Source organism: Hoplias malabaricus, chromosome 8 (genome assembly GCF_029633855.1).
Source record: "Hoplias malabaricus isolate fHopMal1 chromosome 8, fHopMal1.hap1, whole genome shotgun sequence".
In the NCBI taxonomy this organism is placed as follows: Eukaryota; Metazoa; Chordata; class Actinopteri; order Characiformes; family Erythrinidae; genus Hoplias; species Hoplias malabaricus.
In genome coordinates, this window is record NC_089807.1 from 21672415 (window position 1) to 21691581 (window position 19167).

Sequence of the window (19167 nt, forward strand, 5' to 3'; positions counted from 1 at the left end):
GGACACATCAGTGTGTGGGACTGTAGTTTTAACAAGACATTTGATTTTATAAATTGGCCTGTATGGCTAAATTCCTCCAGTCAGTATTATGAATTGCCATTGTGAGTGTATGCTATTTGACATTATAACAACAGCATAATATTATAACTTAAGCATGTTCAGTGGTCCAAATGTGTTGTTTCTTCTATTTTCTTTGGTAGCATTTTTATGAATTAAAAAACTGGGCTAATATACAACTTTTGGAAAACAGAAAAACCACAGCATATATGTAAATTTACTTTACCCTCATAACATGGAATGAGTGCCTGCGTCTTTCCCTGCAATGTGGTTGGGATCACAGAGCAATAACCATGAGGTAAGATGTGCTCAGACTCATAGTAGACATTTTTCCAACGGTGTGCACAGGCCTATAGAGAAGTAAATAAAGAAAGGGTATAAGAGACGATTTACAGAAATCTAGCCACACAGGCACACAATAGCACAGATATTATAAAGCATTATCTTGAGGACACAGAGTTTACTTGATCATTAAATAGGCCCATGTTATTAGTGGTTTTAAGGAACCAACGTCTTCATTCTATTGTTGTCTTTCTGACAACAAAGCCTCTCAGGGCATTGAACTTTGTAGGGAATATGGAGTGCACAGGAGTTTACATTAGGACAGAGACACAGGACAACAGTGAGCAGTGGGTTTGTTTTTGTTGTTTTATTTTTGCAGCATTTGTAAGAGAGAAAAAGAAAGAGATTTTTCCTGATTAATATTAGCCAGTGACTGTATACAAGTAACTACCTTCCTCCTCTTGTGTTTCAAATAAACATTAGTACACTGTGAGTAAATAAGGAGCCGGTTAGATCAGATCCTCTCAGAGTTGAGACAGCCCTCTGGGTCTTACACTGGCCATCGAAACCAAATCACTGGGACTATGGCTGTAACGGTTGAGTGCACAGGCACACATACCTGTTTACAGTGTTGCCTGGATATATTAATAGATATTATATTACTTGCTCCATAATTTCACCTTCATAAATTAGTACAGACCAAAACTTGCTAGTAGTGCCACATACAGAAAATACAATGAAAACTTAATTGTATATAATATACAAAATCAATTTTTTTTCATTGTTTCAATTAAGTTGTTGCACTAAATCTAATTAGGCAGGATTATGAATTCACTCTTTGTAATGAATAATGGCATTGGTTTGTGTCATTTAGGTACTGATGATATCATATGATATCACTGATGATGTCATATTGCATTGTTCACTCAGTTATTCTCTGATCAAAGTAGTTTTTGTACAGAAATGAATTCACACATGCACAGACACACACACAGAGAAAGAGCGAGAGAGATGATTCTCTAGACGCACTGGGAACACTATGTGCTTATATGTGCGCATATTCTTATGGTCTTCTGACCATACAAGTACACATTTAAAAAAAAAAGGTGAAATAAAAGTTTCAATATGACATATGAAGAAAAGGACATAGACATAGAAATAGTTTATATACGAGAAGTGTCTGTTCAAAATGTTCAAAAATTATGTTCTTTTCTAGTACAACACAGTATATGTCAAAGACAAGAAATAATTGAGGAGCCTAAAGGTCAATGATTCTAATGCTATATGCTAGCTATCTAATTGCTATATATTATCAACATATTCTTCCCAAATAAACTGCTTAGAATGTTCATATATTACCTCCTTTCTTATTTTCTGATTTGACCGAGAATCAAAGCCAGTCAAGCACCAAAATGAACGAATACGTAACAATACAATGAGTATTCAACTATCAACTCCACATCCTCCAAAAGTGCTCACTAAATAAAATAACACAACAAATACCATTTAAAAACACATAGCCAAGCAGTGTAATATGTAATATCAAGAGAAAAGGTAGAAGTGAGGTTTAATTTTGTATTTTATTTTAAAATCATTGGGAGGATCATTGGAGCCTGATTATTGGAGCCTTGATCACTTTGACTTTCATTTCCAGAAAACAGAACACTGTTCTGACGAATCAAATATTTGTATAATAAACAAATATTGAACAATATTTGTTCTGACGAACTCTGACGAATCAAATATTTGTATAATATGGCTTGTGGTTTATCTTAATTTAGCTGGTATTTTCCATGATTTGCAATGCTTTAACCACTGTTTGTAACATTTGATGTCCCTTGGTTACAAAAAAAAGAAATACAGTGTAAATAAATATATCAAATTCTAAAGCTGTCGTCAGGGCTTTTCAACAATGATTAGATTATTTGTTCTTAAAAAACCTACATATTTGTATTCTATTGGATTAAACATTGGGGAATTGTCTCTTTAAAAGTGTTACAAAATATGGCTCCAATTGTATAGTATAATTACTTATATTGGGTTTTGTTAATAAAACTGACACTATTTTGTGAATAAATATTTTTTTCTCTGTAACACGAAGTTATATACCTACTTACTTGAGTTCTGCTTTTTATCACCATTTAGCCCAACAGAGAGTGCAGATGCAGTTTCGGTTTTGTTTTAAAATAATGGAAAACAACAACAAAATAAAACCTCATTTTATATAACTTTTATTTTAGTGAACATCACTTTGATATTATTATATTTGACAAAAATATAACCATAACGCCTCCACTCTCACCAATGTATAATACGCTCACCGCTCACTTCTTTCCTTCCAGTGGCGCTGCCGCGCTGAAACAGAAGGTGTGGGCAGATATTGCATTAGTCTCGACAGCCACATGCGGCTAAAATACAAACAGCCAAAAACACTTAAACGTCACATAAAAAGACTTTCTAAACAGGCACAAGCAGCGTCGCACAATTCTGTATTTCACTCGGCAGCTGGAACATGGTGCAGACCAATTCTGTATTATACTCCACAGCCACAACTAGCTAAAATATAAACAGCACGTATTACACGTAAATTCCCAGCCCACAATGTGATTGGTTGAGAGACATTTTAGGGATATCAATATTGCACAATAATGGCATTTTGACCAAAGCTCTTCAAGTACTACTTCACTACATACACACATAACCTAGCAATGACACCAGCGCATACAAGACAAATCGACAAATCGGTCTAAAAAGTGCACGAACAATGACAACTTCCTTGGGCGCGTCAAGCTAAAGCTCTACAGAAAATAAAAGGTTAGGTGCAATGGCCCATGATCAGCTTTCTTATTTGAAATAAGAAAAGGAATTTTGAGAGGAAATAAAAACAGACAAATGCTCAGTCTTCTACATTCTGGGGCTGGTTTCAGCGTGACTCAAGGTGCTTTAACTATGATCAGTACCCAGGAAACAGACATTCCCGAAAACTTTCAGTCAGCTTTATAAACGCTATTTAAACACCAGATATTTTTGTAGAACAAGTATATTTTGGTGAATACCAAACATTTGCAAATTGGGAGGGTGTGCATGTTTCTTTACAATTAACTTACCATAATCTCCACCCATTAATTTCAAATGATCACCATATAAGGGAGTGCTTTCATTGAGGAATCATGTAAAAAGCCTCAAAAACTCTACAGAGATATGTTTTTTGCTACGGGAACTTATAGCGAGGCTTTGGACAGGTTACGCCATATAAAGGCTGAGTTACACAGGACTGTGCAAACCTTTTTAGCACTTTAAGCACTTTAGAAAATAAAATTTTAGAAGCTATTTGTCTGAGCAGTAAGAATGTATTTGCTCAAAAACACCCCAATATTAGAATTAGAAACAAATCCCATTCCAGTAAGTGTGATAATCATTGTGTGAATGTGTTGGTTTAACTCTTTCCACATTTCGCCTCATTGCAGTCCAGTATTATTTATTAACCAATACCTATATTTCCTGGTCAATAAATACTTCATTATGTGCTATTGATTTAACAAATCTACACACTCAAGGAGAACATCTGGAAACAAACTTTGTTCTTCACATTCGCTCACACGTATGTTTAGAAAATAAAATCCTTTTACTGTATTTATGGTTTTGTATTTATAGTTGTATATAGTTATATACAAGCTTATTTAGAAGATATATTTGTTTGTTTATGATAACAACATGTCTACAGTTAACTAACTTGTGAGATACCACTCTCAGCTAATAAAAAATAAACCTGTATCGACTCCAAAGACATTAAAGTGCTCTGTGTAGAGCTGTCTGTTAAACACAGCAGCAGTGCATCATCAGCCATTTACACAAGTTACAGACCCTAAAAATATTTATACCGAAATAATTCACATTAATTCACAAGTAACTGTCTGATCACATAAGTAACAAAATAATTCAGCAAATAATTTAAAATTTAGCTATTGGTTAGCTATACTTTGAATAACAGGCTCTATTACAAAGAGGAGAGATTTTTGAAATTTCGTTTGATTATTTATTTATTAATTGTTTGCTTATTTTACACTGTGCATTAATTTGTTTTTCAGTCATGTCAAATAACACTTACAAACATTTTGATGAATCCAAATATTTAGGACAAAAGCGACTTGCATGCAAAATCGTTTTGCTCATGTCTCATGAATGAGAACCACTGAGTTTGTAGTCAGTAACGATTCTGATAGAATGGAACTATTTTTCCTTGTGAACTGTTGATAAAAATTTTTTTTTAAGTTTTTGGCTTCATCTTAAAACCTAACAATCATCTGTGATAAAAAGACTGGTATAATTGCAATAATACACTCAAGAGCTATGAGAAATGAGAAATGCTAGCACTGGTGTACAATGTTGTATTGCATAGATTTTGCTTAAAATCTCTTTACATATAAAAGTGGATGCATTGAGCAATCATGTTACTTAAGGTGAAGAGCAGATTAAACAGAAAAACTTAATCATAAAAAAAAAAATTATCATCATCATCACCAGAAAAAAACATAATCATCTTCACTTTTTCATTTCATGGATGTGGTGGCAACTGGGCAAGCAAAGAAGCCTAGACGTCTCTATCCCCCGCAACTTCCACCAGCTCCTCCTGGGTGATCCCCATGCATTCCCAGGCCAGCTGGGAGATATAATCGCACCAGCTTCGCACGACATCGCATGTCCTGGGTCTACCCCGGGGCCTCCTTCCATTTTGACATGCCTGGTATACCTCCAGGAGGCATCCAGGGGCCATCCTTACCATATGCCTGAACCACCTCAACTGACTCCTCTCAACACGAAGGAGCAGCAACTCCGAGCTCTTCCCTAATCACTGAGCTCCTCACTCGCTCACGGAGAAAATGCCCAGCAGCCCATCGGAGAAAGCTTATTTTGGCTGCTTTCGGCCATATCCACAATCTCGTTCTTTCGGTCATTACCCAGAGCTCATGACTACAGGTGAGAGTGGGTACATAGACTGACTGGTAAATCTGAGATCTTTGCTTTATGGCTCATCACTGTCTTCCCCCCTGACCGTCCGGTACAGTGACCACATTACTGCAGATACTGCACCTAACCTATGGTCAACCTCACAATCCCTCTTCCCATCACTCGTGAACAAGAACCCAATATACTTGAACGCCTTCACTTGGGTTAGGTTCTCAGCCCCTACCTGAAGGGAGCAGGCCATCTGTTTCTGGGAGATAACCATAGCCTCAGACTTCTAGCTCCTAATCCACATACCATACACTTCACACTTGGCTGCAAATTGCTCAAGTGAACGCTGGAAGAAGCCAGAAGAACAACATCATTCGCAAACGGCAGAGATGCCACCTCCTGAGCCCCTTGATGGAAGCCTTCCTGTCCCAGGCTATGCTTCGCCACCCTGTCCATGAACATCAGGAACAGGAGTGGAAACAAGGTACAGCCCTGATGGAGTCCAATGCCCACATTAAACAAGCTTAACTTACTGCCGAGGGTGCGAACACAACTTAAACTCTGAGAGTAGAAGGACCGGGCGGCTCGCCGGAGCGACCCTGGCACCCCATACTCACAAAGCACCTCCCACAGAACCTCTTAGGGAACACGCTCATAATCCTTCTCCAAATTCACAAAGCATGTGTAGAGTGAAGTAGCGAACTCCCACACCCCTAAATCATCTGTAAAAAAGTAAAGAGTTGGTCCATACTTCTACACCCAGGATGAAATTCGCATTGTTCCTCCAAAATCCTAGGTTCGACTATTGGACGGATTTTCCTTTCAAGTTCCTTGGCATAGACTTTCCAAGGGAGGCTGAGAAGTGTGATGCCACAATAATTGGCACACTTTCTCTGGTCCCCTTTTTTTTAAATAGGAACCACAACCTCCATTTGCCAATCCAAAGGCACCATTCCCAAAGTCCATGCAAAATTGTAGAGGCATGCCATCCAAGACTGCCCTAAAGTATTGAGTGCCTTCAGTAACTCTGGGCCAATTTCATCTACTCCTTGGCTTTGCCACTGTAAAGATTTTTCACCACCTCAGTGACGTCAGGCAAGGAAATGGAATCTGAAACTCCAGACACTTCTCACCCAACCTCCTGCACAGGAGGCATGTCTCTCAGGTTAAGGAGTTTCTCAAAGTGCTCCTTCCAGCGCTCAACAATATGCTCAGTTGAGTTTAGAGTTTCACTATCCTTACTGAGCATAGCTGGGACAGTGTCCTCCCTCCTGAGCTGTCAGAGTGTTTTCCAGGACCTCGTTGAGACTGCCCGGAAGTTATTCTCCATGGCCTCTTCAAACTCCTCCCATGCAATTACCACAGCTGCAGCCTTTTTTGCCTGCCACGACCCATTCGCAGAAGCGGAAGTTCCCCAAGCCAGTCAAACCTTCACACCCGGTGTCCAGCAACGGGTTCTTGGGTTGCTGCCATAACAGGCACCGACAAGCTTTTGACCACAGCTATATGCAGCTGCTTCCACAGTGAAAATCCAGAACAGGGTTCATTCTGACTCCATTCCCCCTTCCTCCTCCGGAATATGTGAGAAGTTTTCTCGAAGGTGAGAGTTGAAATCCATTTGTACAGATTCCACCGCCAGCTTTTCCCAGCACAGTCTCACTATACGTTCGGTCTTACCAGGCCTGTCTGGCAGCTTTCCCTGCTATCTGTTCCAATTGAAAAATTAGTGCCATTTTTTAAAAAATAAATAAACTGTGCAATTTGTTTAAGAAACAAATGGTCAGTTAAAAGTTCATAGTGTATGCAAGAATGTATAATTCAGAGTTGAGTTTGATAAGACACAGTGGTACCAACTCAACTCAACTATTAAAAAAAGTGTCCCCATCTAACTCAATCTACACAATAAAACAGCAAGCTATTATGTTAAACATAAGTTAACACTAGGCAGAAGCTTAAATGCTAGTCACAGTATAATATAGAGTGTTGCAACACAAACCCATATAACACAATGGAATATAATTAAACAAAAAGCTGCAATATAATTAAATGCCTTCTGTTATGGTTCTGTGAGTCATACAGAGATAGTTGGGCCCCTTTTACTCAGAATTTCCTGTACCTACCCCCTCCAGATTGGCCATCAAAACTTGCTGCTGGTGATGAGGCCTCAGGCTTTCATCACTAACTGCAAGGTGCTCTGTTCTTGCAGGTCTCTATCCTTAAGTTGGATCACCAGAACCAGAGGTAAAGCAAAAGAATGCCAGGCATCTACCCATTGATTCCCATCCAATAAAGCAACTGGTGAAAAAAAACATTTTCCTGACTGCAGCTAATGAACCATGTTTGCTTTATTCAATCAAAGTGGGGACATTTTTCTTTGGTGAAAAACCAGTGCCCCCCCTGTAATTACCAGAGAGTTGACTCAAATAAATGCCTTTGTTTTTTTAATTGAGGAAACAACTGAAATGTAATAATGTGGTCTGTGTGACATTTGTTACAATGCTGGCTTCAACTACTTTGCATGTTTCACAAGTAAAAATTAACTGGTTTAAAAAATTGCTGAGATTATTAACATTCCTGTCATTAAGAAAGCAAAAAATATGCATAGACCACATAAAATTTAATAAAACAATAACCCACAATGTATAATTACATCCATTTTTTATCTTAATTATAGTGTATTCTGTTAATTAATCTGTCTATGCTACCAAATGTATATTTGTACATAAGGATGACAGCATCGTTCTTCAAATGGTCATTGTACCCCTAAACATCAAAATATATCTGGATGACTGCTAACAGTAATAAGCTGCTGATATTAAGGTTGAGGATAGGGAAACCTTTTTATAACAGGTTTTCAGTAATTCTGGATCAAAAACTAGTTTATGTACTCTATTCCACAGACAAATAACAATTAGAATATTAACTCAAAATGAATGCCACTCTATATAGATTTTTAGTTTAATGTATGTTTTAGTGTGTATATTATATTTGTTTTTTTTCCTGGATATGGTAAATCTTTGATTGGTCTGAAGGAGGGAAAGGGTGTGTGGTATTTTTGAATTTGCAATTGCTTGCAATTGTGTGTTTTGTGGCAAATAAAATTCAATAAAAAGTCTTTGACCATAAAAAACCCAAATAACAAAAAGACACTCTAAGCTAAAGCATGACCTGAAATGTTTTGTTTTCTGGTGCAGGCTGCATAAAATGACTTCAGTGGTTTACCAAGAACATACCAGAACTTTGCCATTGATTTTATCCTGTCTTGCCAGACTGACCCCCATCCACTCATTGTCCCTGTCGCCTTGGCATGTCTTCCCACAAGACTCCTTTTGCTTGTTTCCTGAAAAAGGACAGAGGATCATTCAGAAAATCAGAATCATAGACACCAGCTTGTCTTTATACAGCATTTTTAGCAGCCTTGTTTTCCATGTCATCTAGGCCGTAGCCAGGTTATTTACTCTTAAATGTCTCGTTTTAAACAGTCCTCTATGCTTGTATGGTATACCAACATACTTTCATATCACTAATTTAGGTGACTAAAGTGTCTCTCTAAAAGTCTACTTCCTGGCCTCTATGGTAAGATATGCTATCCTTAATGTGGTTCTGGACTGAACTGGATGTTCAATTCATAGAAAATATATGTGCCATATTATGTTGAACATTACACTTGTTAAATACAAAACATAACTGAATATAACATATATTAATAGCCTAAAAACTATAAGTGGCTGTGGTATTTCTGTTTTAAAGTTAGTGTGATAGCAGACTGTAGCTTTATGGTTAAAATGCTATTACTAACTCTGATACTCAGTATAATTCTATGAATAACTGACTGAATGAATACATTTCTGGAACTCCAATTAAACAAATTTATTAAAATTCATCAGTAAAATTGTAGAATATCTGAATATATTTTATGACTAACTCTTAGTTGACTATAATTTTTGTTTGTGAACAGTGATTATTGAGTTTTATAAGTCTATAATTTATACTAAAAAACTTCTCTTTACCTATGTGGGTGTAAGCTCAGAAAAGATACAGTCAGGATGAAAGAATAATTTTTAGGTGTGGTCTTTCTTTCAAACAGCTATTATTTTTGTAATTTTTGTATTTTAATTGTTTCCAAGCATTAGCACAACCAACACTTATTCGTTACACTGTATAACTAAGTTGCACTATTTGAGAGTCCCTATATTCCTTTATCCACACATAAAAATGCATTATTTCTGATGAGACCAAAAATTCACAGATCCCTAGAACCTTTAACTGAAGTTAACTGAATAAAGCTGAGCAATTTGCTTTTGTAATATTGTAAATATTGCTTGAATTTTGCAGACTGATTTTTTTATTATTAATATATCTAGAGATTTTCAGTTTTTGCCGGACCGCCTAGAAGAGGCATATGTGCTTACTGACTGACTGAGTGACCGACTGACTGACACCTAATGTTGAAATGCGCATACATGACTGGGAACTGTTAATTCAGCTGTATTTCACAGAGAGAACTTAAGGTGGCACAGCTATATGGAGTAAGATTACTGTCAAAAATAAACATGTGCATGCTTATATATTTTAGTACATAAATGTTTAATTTATACACAAATGTCTGGTTTGTGTGTGTTTTGTACGAATACAACATATACGATTAAAAATATACGATTATAAAGATTTATGCATACGGCTTTAATTATTACGGGTACGATTTTAAATTACGAATACGAATTGGAAAGTGAGGAAACACTGTCAAAAATACATCACTGGACTCACAGGCAAGATGCACAGAGCAGAAGGCCAATTGATTCGATACAGTGCGCATGCGTAGTCTGTTGCCTCTTGTTTTGAACTGGTGGGAGAGGTGTCAAATGAAAGCCCAATATATGTTATATTTATGATTATATGGAATTTACCCAGATTGAAGTGTATTTACATATTAGAGCCCCATTTCTATGTTTTGTTTTATTTTTATGTGGTAACTGATGAATATAGTGGAATAAGGAGAGTTGTAGACAGACAGATGAGAGCTTGTTAGTTTCACGATAATCTCAGAAATTCAGTGATACCAGGTTTATACATTCAAGTTGTATAAGAACAGATATATTTTAGTAGAGGTGATTTGATTTTCCCCAAAATCAAGGATTACATATATATTATAAATCTGAACACTTGACTGAATAGTACTTTGTCAGTTCAAAATCCCAAGAACCAGCCCATTTATTTGATGAACTTCTGGATGACATTTATTTTTGTACAGATTATTAATTTCCATTCTTTTTCATATTTCTGCGTTTTATTTTTGTGTTTTATATTTGAAGCTTATTCTTCATTACTTGTCCACATTTTACATAATAATATTGCTCCAGTGGAAAGAGGATAGTTCCAGTTTTCATATGAGACCGCTCAAACTGACTAATGAGATGTAAAGAGTGCTTTACGCCACTTCCTAATCAAAATAATGAACCGTATACAAAACACAGACAGTATTCTCGTTCCTGTGTTCAATCTGAAAATGAATAAATGAGCCGATTTTTTTTTCGTTTCTCCCATTCTCCATTCAGTCCAAGAACCAATGAAACCTAATAAAATGTACATGGACCCTGCTGCCACCACCAGTTCAAAACAAGATGCAGCAGACCACACATAGGCACTATATCGAATCGATTGGCCTTCTGCTCTATACATCTTGCCTGTGAGTCCAGTGACATATTTTTGACACTGTTTTCTCAATTTCCAATTAAAGTCATATTCATATGACTAAAACACACACAAAACAGACATTTTTGTATAAATTAAATATTTATGTCCGAAAGTATATGAGCATGCACAGGTTTATTTTTGACAGTAATCTTACTCCACAGCACTACAGTGTCTGTTGTTAGTTCAGCCGTGTTTCACATTCCAGTTCGTGAACTAAATTTTAAACCGTTGGGCGGTGACCAGAAGTCCTCTTTTCCCTGGACAAGTACTCTTTTTGGGACCCAACAAATGCATGTCCAAGGGGTCAGAGAGTTGAGGGCTGAATTGGGACACACTTGTGCCGCTTTGGCGCTGTAGGTCCACCATCCACCACGGTCAACAGGTCAGTGTTTTAATGGAGCCTTGAACCGAAATGTGTTGAACGTTGTTGAGGTAATATTTATCATAGACTCTTCTTTATGGGTCTGTAAATGTAATGTAAATGTAAATGTCTGTGTAAATTTTATTAGTTCAATTTCCTGATCCCTTGAGGCTAAATACAAATATAGAACATTGGGTTTAAAACTTCATTTTCCGTTGCTTCATTTGGTCTATTAAGCTGGATAGGTGGTTGCAGATAATGGATGAATGAATGAATTTGGTCTATTAAGAAAATAATGGGTTATTCCAGTTTTCTAATTTTTCAATTTGGGTTGCAAAATGCAGTGAGATACTATCATCTATTTGTAACCCTTTCAAAAATTTAACCTCTGAAAAAGAGCACATTAGGAAAGATGGAAATATGTCATTTTAGTGACTCAGCATCACAAAGAAACTGCAGAACTATGTCCTTTGTAAATCACTGGCTGAATTTTATTAGGTGGAGTCTTTCATTTTTAGGAGTACTATATTCATGCTCCATATCACAAACAGAAAACTAAGAAAAACTTACCATGTAGCCTACTGTCTTGCACCATTTAAACAGATATCAAAACTGAAATTTATCTTACACAATATTGAATTCACATGTGTTTTTTTGTTTGTTTTTATTTTTTGGGTTCTGTGCCCCAGTTCTCACAGAGCAGCAGGGTTTTCCTTGTTGCACATCTGACTCCTGCTGGAAGTTTTCATTGGCCACTGATCCAAGGATCATTTGAATCTCTTCAAAACACACCAGCATAATATTACGAGCTGCCAGTATGAGTAGGATATAAACAAATGTGGGTGCTGCTATAATTTTGGAAATTTTACAGATGGCGAGTTTGTGTTCTGCTAGATTTACACATCATGCTTAGTACCTGCATGGCTCGCCTCAAACTACGCACAAGCAGGGGTTTAAAAAGTACTGGTTTTCAGGAACCAGGTATGAGAATTGCATAGAGGAAAAAAAGCTGAGCTGAGCAGAGTAGGTTCCATGAAATAGTGCCAATATTCTTTTTTCAATTCCTTGTAAAAGCAAGGATATATGAAGTGTTTGATAATGTTATTCAACTGTAAATATCTTAATACAACAACAATTTTTGAAGCGTGGCATCCCTCTTAGGAATTTATCCAAAGAGATTAAGTGCTTTCAGAGAAACTGGAACTCAACCCCTAGCTTATGATCTAGGTGCAGACTATGAACCTACTTTGGAGAGCAAGGGTGACAGCTTCTGGAACAGTGGCTGTTTACTTTGGCCCCAGGTACTGCTCTCCCTATTTCATGGCAGATGAAATGCACCATCATGGAGAACCATAGTTTAAGGTGGATAAAATTCCAGGCTGAACTTTGCCTTGAATTTCTTTTCTATCTGTTTTGTCCCAGAGGTTCTTTATAATGACTATGCATTTCAAATCACTCATAAAAAATTAAGACAAAACAAACAGGGCTGTCCAAAAGTTACTGATACAAGTGCAAGTGCAAATGTGTCTCATGACAACAAGACAATTAAGTAGACCATTCTCTTCAAAATACACAAAAATGTATTTCATTGTGTAAGAGAAACTCCTTTAGACTTCCTTTAGAATAAATAATAAGGAATGCTCCTCAGACTATAAACATTTAATCAAATCACCAGCTTTGCTTCCCCTGGATCTCAATAACACACGGGTTGTTTTCTCATCTGCGTAGGTTTTAAGTGCTCTGATGTTTCGTTTGTGAGTGGCTCAGCTGATAAATGGCTCAACTCCTAGTCACTCTGAGGAGGTTCACTAGAGATGAAGCTCAAAAGAACACAGTGACTGAGTGGAAGAGGTGCAATTGTGGAATTTCAGGTTAAAGTATAACCCAATGATAGAACAGGCGTGTGTGGGGGCTGCCCACACTCTCTGCTTTGATCTTCAAGGTTAGTTTTTTTTTCAGCTGTGTATTAGGCTTTAGTAAGAAAAAAAATCAACCTGAATGAAAAGACATGATTCAGAAGATCAAAGCCTTGGTTTTGATAGTGGTGGTAATTTGGAGTAATTTGATGATCAGTTATCAGTAACATTACAACACTTGGTTTTAAAGAAAAATAAGCATGTGTGAAATTCACCACCAGAACAATTTGTTAACGCAGATGGGCTGTTTTTCCAGGTCATACTGCACATCAACAGCACATTAACATAAGTAACCAAGAGAACTTTACACATAAAATACCTTAACTTTAGCTTATCACATGATTGCCAACAGGAACTCATTTTGTTTCCTACATACCAAATTTTGTTCCAGCACTGATTTGGCTATTGCCTGACTTGATTGGAAAGATAAGACATAGTCACAGCATGTAACTGTGATGAACACTCTGAGTGCATTTTTAAAACAATTTGTGCCTTCTAGTGTTCATCACTGTGCAAACATTAATGATGATTCAAGATCTGCACAAAGCAACTCAGAAACACTGAAGCATATATCCAGTTCTTATTTCTTACTGGCATGAATGTCCTGTTTTGTCAGGTGACAGAACCAACACAACTATGCTGTGCCTCAGACAGCAATGGAGAGACAGGGTCACAGGTGAAGTTGAATGATGACTAGGTGATATAGTTGTCCTATGATTTAACATTGTGACCAACAGTAGGCTGATGATGGTTCATCACTGTATTTGAAGCACATGCTGTGTGACTGCTCATATAGAACTATGGCTGAAGTAAACGTAATAAGTCTTTAGACGTAAACTCACCGCTTAATGATTTGAAAGTAGCAAAAATATCTGGATGAAAATATGTCTTGTACTTTAATTGACACATTGAGGGGGTTAGAGTCATAGGTCCCCATCAATGTCAAGAGCAAATTTACACCCTTGTACAGCTCTGAAACTGACAAAATCTCACATTTAAAGACAATGAGTTTTGAGACAAACTATGACAAAAGTCTGGGAATTCTGCAGGGTCATTATATGAAGTCAAGACTACACAAAGACAAAAAAAATCTGTCCTGACAATTTTACACCAGTTTATAGAGATGACAGAAGCATGTGTGCAAATGAACTACTAAAATATTTCTGGAGGCAGAACTGCCTTTGAGGAAGGAGGAACATAATTGGTTACTAGCTAACAGGTGGGGATGAATGTGATTCGTTAAAACGGTCTGGGCAGAGATTTTCAAATACTGCACAATAAACCAGTAAATCTCCACCTAATCCTTTGTGGTTTGCCTGCACTGACTCCTAGAAGTGACTCTGGAAGAAATAAATGTGCAATATACAGTTTCATAATTTGTTGGAAGTGTTGCAAAAATCTCATTTTTTATATTGAATAGAGGATAATGTGCGCCTCAGAAGAAGCTACATAATTGTATAATGCACTGCTGCCTCTGAAGCAGCTTCTAAAGAAGTATTTTCCTGCATGTTTGAGTTATGACTGCTGCCTCGGGGGAAGCTGCAAAATGTTTTTTTTTTAATGTTATACAATAAAATTTCGCTGCCTCTGATGCATATTCTAAAGAAGTACATTTTACATACTTGATTAATGATTGCTGTCCCTGAAGAGGCTGTAGAAGGACATACAATAATGCTATGATCCATTTAAGTGTGCAAGAAAGTACTTTTACAGAATCTGCCTCAGAGGCAGTAGAGCATTATATAATTCTGCAGCTTCCTCTGAGGCAGTGAGTTACAAAACAAAATACTGAGATTGAGTGCAATGAATGCCCTGTAATAAATGTCAGTCAATGACAGATGCTGTATATAATGTTTAAATATTGAAAATGTGTTTAAAAATCATCTCATTGTTACAGAAACAGTTTATATTGTGATAAATATATTGTTGCAAAATTATTGTCCAACCCTATGTTAAGTATTTTTTTTCCAGCTGAAAATTGCTATCAGCAGCTAATTTTTTGAAGACACTGATTCTATGGAATCAGTACATAGAATAAATTCTATATTTTGGCAAACTGTTGAAAACAAACAGGGACAGTCACAGTGTGATATGGGCTATTCATATAGTTACACGCTGCATGATACACATATTCAGAATAATCTTGCTTTTCTGCAGAGTTTTACAAAAGAACACCATTCGTTTCAAAACCCTCCCTTTACTTGGACACCCAAATGACTGTAATACTTTTATCTAATAATTCAAAATAAGACATAACATCTGTCTTTCAAAGGTAAACTCCCTTATTATGGTTTTAAATGGGCGGTGTGCTTTTTGCTGAAAAAGTGAAAAGCAGAAGAGAACTACTTTCCATTACTGTGACATAAGAATAAACATAAAATTCTTTGCTCACTTTAATAGTAATGCACAACATTACTATTACATTGGTGTATTCTTGCCAGGATCCAATCTTTTATACAAGCTTAACACATTTAGCCAAAATATTTTGAAATTAAGACTGCAGTGACTAGTGGGACAGGCCACCCCCACCCCGCAAATAACAGGGTTCTTCACAGGACATGGCTACTCTAATCTTGTGTACTCTCTGTCAGAAAAATGATGAATAGTCTAGCCATGGGAGCAAGACCCTGGTCCCATCCACCTAGCAAGAACAAAACATTAGAATTTTACAACTGCCCCTTCAATATAACCTCAGAGTAATTGACACTACTTCCTTGAATGATTGGTGCTATTACTTGAAGGCCCCCTGGTACTTTGAGGAGACTATTCCAGCATGATTCATGCATTTTCAGGGCTGAAGGGAAAGCTCAGGCCCCAGGCCTACTGGCAGCAAACATTTATTCCTGTGTGTTCTATCAGTAAAATTCAGAGTAGGCAGGAGTGCATGTATTAAGACCACATAAACCACACTCTCCCCTCAACCACAAGAAAGGAGCCCAAAGTGAGCCAAGAGTTGTCTACAACTCAAATATTTGGCCCAATATCTTGGAAAATATTAGCCAAAGCACTTATCATTCCTATACAAATATTCTTGGACTCCTGCAGTAAAACACAGTTCTTTGTTGTCCGTCTATATCTGACTGAGCAGCGATTTAACCACACTTAATTCCGTGAAGAAACACCTGACATACAGTTTTAACATAATAAAAATAACTAAAGTGTACTTCCTGCTCCCTACGAAGGACTAGCCCACTCGAGGGTGTGTTCCTCGAGGTGTGTGTTGCGCCCAGTGATTCTGGGTAGGCTCTGGATCCACAGCAACCCTGAACTAGATAAGCGGTTACAGACAATGAATGACTGAAAAAATGTACTTCCTGCAGAAACTGCAACTGGGGAGGCAAGCATTTAATGCAGATTTTAGCAAAGACACACACTTCAGACTCCCGTGTGCAAAATTTGTACTCACAATGGTTCTGAAGGCAGTGCTGCCTTCAAGGAAGAACAAATGTAAAAAGTTCCTTGACGATGACCAATAGGAGAACTGAGAACTGTCTGGTGCACATATGTAAAGGTGGAGAAGAAAAAGAGAGAAGCTGCTGGTGGAAATACGAAACTGAGGAAATTTCCTCAAGTTCTCTTTGCAGGATAGACAGTCCATTTTGTCTGCTTCTAAACACCCAGGAAAGGGTCCACAATCATTTTATTATCTTTTTCTTTTTGGAAAACAAAACTGGACAGCGCTTCTCTAGCCATGATTGACAATTTCTTTTCCCTCTGGGACCTCTGAACTCACACAAGGACGCGAACAAAAAATTATCCGTGTCAAATGTGTAGTGTTGCCATTTTCTCGACCAAGACACAGCACAAATTTATAGCACTAATCTGACATAGTGGACATCATGAAAGGCAAAAATATTTCATAGTCTGATCCCGGCATTAGAAGCAGATAGTTACATTATCCTCCTTTCAAGTAAAACAAAATACTGAATATTTGACACATTTCCAACAAATTATGAAATTATGAAGTCTACTATAAAAAAAATATTTCTTATTTCTTCAAAGACATTTCAGTCAGTCACAGCATGCAAACCACAGGGGTGAAGGTGGAGTTTTAACTGTTTATAGTGCTGTATTTAAAATTCTCTGCCCAGTGCATGGTAACAAAATTTTCATCCCCACCTGCTGCCTGGTAACCAATTACATTCATTCTTTCTTGAATGCTGTGCTGCCTTCAGAACCATTTTGATTAGTGATTTTGCACATGAGCACTTCAGACATTGACTTGGGGCAGTAGAATTCAAAAGTATTATTGTAATGTATAAGGGATTCATTATATATATATATATATATATATATATATATATATATATATATATATATATATATATATATATATATATATATATATATATATGCATATTATATCTTTAGTGTGTTATTTGTTTATTAAAAAAAATGTATTCTAGACATTTATAAATTGAAGACCAAGATATTTTTGTAGATTTTGAAGATTTTATTTATTCTATCTAACAGCTTACTTCAATATAAAACTGTTTAGTTAAGAACATAAACTGTAAAATTACTTTTTTGGGAGATATGTGTTTTTAAATTGAACAGTAATAATATATGTGAATGGTATTGGAAATGTACACCATACTGGGGCCTATAAACCTTGATCGTCTTTCCACATTTTTCAATACTGAAGTCATCAGATTATGGTCACAAGCTGTGGCTCTAACATTGGGATCCATGTAATGTATGCATTTAATTAGAGTTTGACTAAACACTGAACTGAAACTGGGCTATTAAAGGTAGTGCTGAAGTAATGGAGCTATATTTTAGAAGATCTGGTATTTTGGTGCGAGTCTGGCATTTTGCACCAAGACAGCTCTATACCGTCGCACTAAATCTCTTTACAATATTATTTAAAGCAAAGACACAAACCTGACTTTAGCCAAGCTAATATTACCACTTGTCTTTCCAGATTTTTGGCAAGAGCCGGTCTTTGTGCAAGCATGTTTCAACAAAGTTCCATTTTTAGTCAGTCAGTAATCAAAAAAAATGCTTATTCTAGACTGGCTCTCTAGGCGGTCCACCAAAAAACGAACAGAATAACTGGGCTATCTTTTATAAAGCACTAAGCATTCAGTCACATCAAAATACCAAAATGACAAACAGTTCACTTAAATACATATTTACAATAGGAAAAGAATAACTGTAACTGTTATCAGCATGAAAAATGAGTACTACAATAACAAGAGGACAGATAATCAGTAATAGGATCTATTGTTTTTCCTCTGCTTTTTATTATGTCAAATTGTCAAATTTCCATTAACAAAAACATTTTTTTTTTAATTCAACAGTAATCTGCACTTGTGTGCAAAATGTCCGTATTTAAGAATAGTTGCCGAGCTGCTCAGTTTCAGACTAAAATCTTGTAGTAACTTGGGACATTACTCTTACGGAGTTCCCTCCCCTCAAATTGTCTCCTAATCTCAAACACTGCTTCTCAAAAACATATAACCTACAAAGCTTAATGCAAGAATATATAATTATACCATTCACACATTCCTGATGCCATTTCTTTCTTTTATTTGAGATAATACTTGTCCAGTGACACATTCCTAGGTGGTATAAACTCAACCTCTCAGGAAGGGCTTTAATTGTGCTGATTAGTGAAAAAAAATCACTAATGTGTCAATCAATGCCAATGTCAAAATAACCACTTATTTTGTCTGAGAAATATGCAAACTTTTAGATGCTAAACATCTTATGAAACTGGCTTGTAACCAAGCAAGTTATTCATTCACTCATACACATACACACTCATATTTACGAACTGCTCTACCAGAAAGTGATATTCAGTTCTTCAAATCAAAGACAAGATGAGTCCATGATTATTGGAGCCAAGCTTGTGAGGCCCCTAGCCACTGAGTGTCATAAATGGTTGCTAATGTCAAA

At 36.6% G+C, this 19167-nt stretch overlaps 1 protein-coding gene across 2 annotated transcripts in view; it reads right to left on the bottom strand.

The window, feature by feature from the left end:
- itga9 (integrin, alpha 9) overlaps window positions 1–19167 on the bottom strand; it is an 87577-nt gene that overhangs the window by 66659 nt on the left and 1751 nt on the right. For both annotated transcript variants that reach the window (XM_066679436.1, XM_066679435.1), the window contains exons 3-4: window positions 8529–8635; window positions 284–407 (exon numbers count right to left, since the gene is read on the bottom strand). In XM_066679436.1, coding sequence (XP_066535533.1) covers window positions 284–407; window positions 8529–8576 — 172 coding nt within the window. In that variant the 5' untranslated portion in view covers window positions 8577–8635. The remainder of the gene's footprint in view (window positions 1–283; window positions 408–8528; window positions 8636–19167) is intronic.